The sequence below is a fragment of the Lathyrus oleraceus genome, chromosome 1 (assembly GCF_024323335.1).
Source record: "Lathyrus oleraceus cultivar Zhongwan6 chromosome 1, CAAS_Psat_ZW6_1.0, whole genome shotgun sequence".
NCBI lineage: Eukaryota > Viridiplantae > Streptophyta > Magnoliopsida > Fabales > Fabaceae > Lathyrus > Lathyrus oleraceus.
Window position 1 is genome coordinate 168,466,960 of NC_066579.1, and position 3,818 is coordinate 168,470,777.

General features: G+C 27.1%; 1 protein-coding gene across 1 annotated transcript; it reads left to right on the top strand.

Annotated features, from left to right (window-relative positions):
• Positions 1-1,251: 1,251 nt before the first annotated feature.
• On the top strand, positions 1,252-3,818 carry LOC127125217 (transcription factor MYB54). Its single transcript, XM_051054200.1, has 3 exons — positions 1,252-1,913; positions 2,341-2,694; positions 3,303-3,818. The coding sequence occupies exons 1-3, from the start codon at positions 1,493-1,495 to the stop codon at positions 3,548-3,550; spliced, it is 1,023 nt and encodes a 340-aa protein (XP_050910157.1). The 5' UTR covers positions 1,252-1,492; the 3' UTR covers positions 3,551-3,818.

Below are 3,818 nucleotides of genomic sequence, written 5' to 3' on the forward strand. Positions count from 1 at the left end.
CTCTTATTGGTATGGGGGTGCGTCAATTCATCTGGCGCATCCTCTACCAAACTTGGTTATTTTTGTATTTTTTTTGAAAAATTGGTTATTTTTGAATGTTTTTTAAAAAAATTGGTTATTTTGAAATTTTTTTCTCAATATGTACATAATTTTTTAATTTCAAGCATTTTTTATATTAAAGAGGTCCATTAATAATTTGATATTATCATATTTTAACAATAATTATTTATTTCAAAGAAAATTGCACATTATATTTTAAAAATAATTATTTGCCTCAAAGAAAACTATAAAATGAGAAGTAAATAAGGTGATAAATGTAAAATAGGTGAACATTTTCAATTATGGATACTCTAACTTAACTTTATCCTAAAATCGATTCATAAGGGGATGAATGTCACACTTTATACTATTTTTTTCTTCTGATCTTATCTGTTTCCAGTGTAATTTTATATTTTTCAATATAAAACCCAAAAACATTTGAATGAGATTATTGAAATTTATTCAACTTAATAAATAACTTAATAAATATGTATCGTATGCATGATACAATTAATTGAACCTACTACTATGAGCTTTTTGCACGCACGCTAATTCGTGTGGTCTTCATGGAAATGAATACATCATTAATCAATATTATATGTTTTTTTTTAATAGATTAGTTATTTAATATTGTTTTTAACAATTTAAACTTTTAGAATAATTTTTACATTTTTTTTTTCATATTTTAAATATTTGAAAATATATGATTGTTGTATTTCTTATTGCACATCATCATTTTTATATCACTTAAAATAATTACATTCACAATTAATGTATTTACTCGGTTAAAAAAGATGACGATGCACACATTTGGTAACTTAGAACATCAAATTATTAAAAAAACTTAAATAATTAATCTATTATAAAAAATAATTTAAAGGACCTTTATTATAATTTTACCTATTATATTTAAGTTAAATAATAAAAAATCAAAATAATTTTATTTTATTAATATAATTTAAATTTATTTTAAATCTTAATTCTATTTATAAAAAAAATTAGATTCCTCTAATAGAGAATAAGAGTAAACAAAATCATGTGGGCTCTACTCTTTCCTCACCCTTTTATGTTTTTTTTTGTCTAACTAATTTTTTAGTTAGAAAAAAATTAAAATAAATAAATAAAATAGCAAATAAAAAAACCTCTTTTTTATTTGTGCTTTATCTCTTCTTATTTAAAACGTTGTCATTCTTTGTTCTCAATCATGTAAACTCAACTTCATAAGAGAACTGTTTCTCTCATCTCTCTCTTGTGTTTTTTTTTTCTAAGCTCTTTCTCTCTCTTTCTCTCATGTGAGAAAGCCATGGATGTTAGAGAGAGATAGAGCTCACAATGCTTTTAAATCTCTTTATTTTTCAATTTCTTATCCTTTGATTTGTCTTCTTTTTTTCATTACAATTTTATTTTGCTTATTTTCATTTTCAAAAGAAAAAAAATCAAAATTTTCTTCACCATGAGTTCACTAAACTTGAACAATGATGGTAATGGTTTATCTTTGGACTTGAATGTTCCTTTTTTATCCCAAGTTCCTTCTTCATCTTCTGCTCCCATTTTGGGTCATGAAGTGTCTGAAAAGTCTGAAATACCCTTTGAGAGTTTCAACCCTTTGATGATCCATCCTAATGGGAATGAGAACATGGTTCCAAACAATGAAGGGTATTTTGGGAATGGTCAAAAAAACATGTTTTTGAATAATGATGAGGCTGAAAAAGAAGCTAAAAGTATGTTTTATGAAACACAGAAATTTATGAACTCTAATCTTTTTATTAGAGGCCATTGGAGACCAAATGAAGATGCTAAGCTTAAAGCACTAGTTGCTGAGCATGGTCCTCAAAATTGGAACACAATTGCTGAACATCTACATGGTAGATCAGGTATAATAATCCTAAACTTAAACACAACAATTTTGTTTTTATTAAAATTGAAACATTATTTTTTTAATAGTTTATTTTTATTTTAAAAAATTAAATTTTTCAAGATTTTTTTTAATATTTTATTAAAATTGCAAAAATATTTTTTGACCGAAATATTTTATTTAATTTTGATAAAATACAACGAACTTAGCGCAAACGATTATTCACAGCGAAATCCATTGTATCGTTGGTAATATTTTTGTAAAAGGAATTTTCCCAATGTAACATAACATTAGAGAGTTTGCAAATTTTAATTCAATCGAAAAAATCGATTTTGTTAAATTGAACTCTATTATTAGGGTTCGAACATTGATATTCAATATTCACAATTACATGCACGAATTTTTAGTTGTTATTACTAATCTATCATTTGAGTTGTTTATTGTAGGGAAAAGCTGCAGATTAAGGTGGTTTAATCAGCTAGATCCTAAAATTAATAGGGAAGCTTTTAGCAAGGAAGAAGAGTATAAGCTTTTGCAAGCACATAAAATTTATGGCAACAAATGGGCAGCCATTTGTAAACTCTTTCCTGGAAGGACAGACAATGCTGTGAAGAATCATTGGCATGTTATTATGGCTAGGAGGCAAAGGGAGCAATCATCTAGAAAGAAAAGGCCAACATTTCAAAATGCTTCAAATGGATCACTCACAAGTACCATTGATGAGTCTAACTCAACTTTCCCCCATTTCAATTTTGCTACTAGGCCTTTTCTCAATTACCAAGCCTATGGATCACAAATGGGTATGATTTTACTTTCTTTTTTTTTATTTATTTATTTAATAGTTTTTTTTAAAGTTCTATGGCGTTGCTCTCGATCGCCATGTCGAAATTGTTAAATGTTTTTAAATAAAAAAGTACGACTGTGATCTGAAAAATAATTTCGGAAATTTTGATATTTCCGAAAGTTTAATAGAGATTGCATCGACTATAATCGACCACGATTCTTGTTTAAAACTTAAATTATAATTTTTTTTAATATTTTTTTTTTGTCTTAAATTATAATATATACTATATTAATTTAGATAAAATCCGTAAATTTGACCTGCATTGTAATTTTAGGGTTTTCGAATTCAGCGGCGGCAATCGAAAACGACGGCATCTGGTCCCGATTATCTACAATATTAAAATCTATTAAAATCTACTATTGTGATCGAAAACAATTACATCTAATCTCGATTATCTACGACATTAAATAATTGCGAATACGATCTAAAACGGCCGCATCTGATTTCGATTATCTCTGACATTTACGATTGCGATTTAAAACCATGAAATGAACATTTTATTTCTTCTCTCTTGCCTTAATTTATACTAACATAAATAACTTCTTGTGTTTGTGCAATTTTTAGGTTTAGTTGGAGCAAGAAACCAAGAAGCAAGGTATTTTGGTTTTGACAAGATTCTCAGTGCTATGAAAGGTTCATCTATAGGTCCCATGGAAAAGCTGAAGAACGTGGTGGATCAATCCAATTATTCAGATTCAAAGTCAGAAATTTCAGTATCTGAGTCAGTTGCAACAAACAGGAACAATGAAACAATTTTGGGAGACAAGATTAAGAAGCCATTTATTGATTTTCTTGGAGTAGGTTATACATAGGGAAATTTTGTTGATGAAATAATCTTAAGCTGAAAGAGAGAAAAGGGTATTATAGGAATTTGAAGAGGAAAAAGTGTAATGTAATAGTGGTAAGAAACATTGATGCTGATGTAGGATCTATCTGTACACTAACAATAGTGAACAGTTAGTTCCATAAAAAGCTAAATGTGTTTGGTTTTTTTGAGACAAAAGTTTAAGTGTTTGAATAAATTTGGTGAAAATGATACCAAATACAAATAAATTTAATAAAGTGATTTATATTTTAATA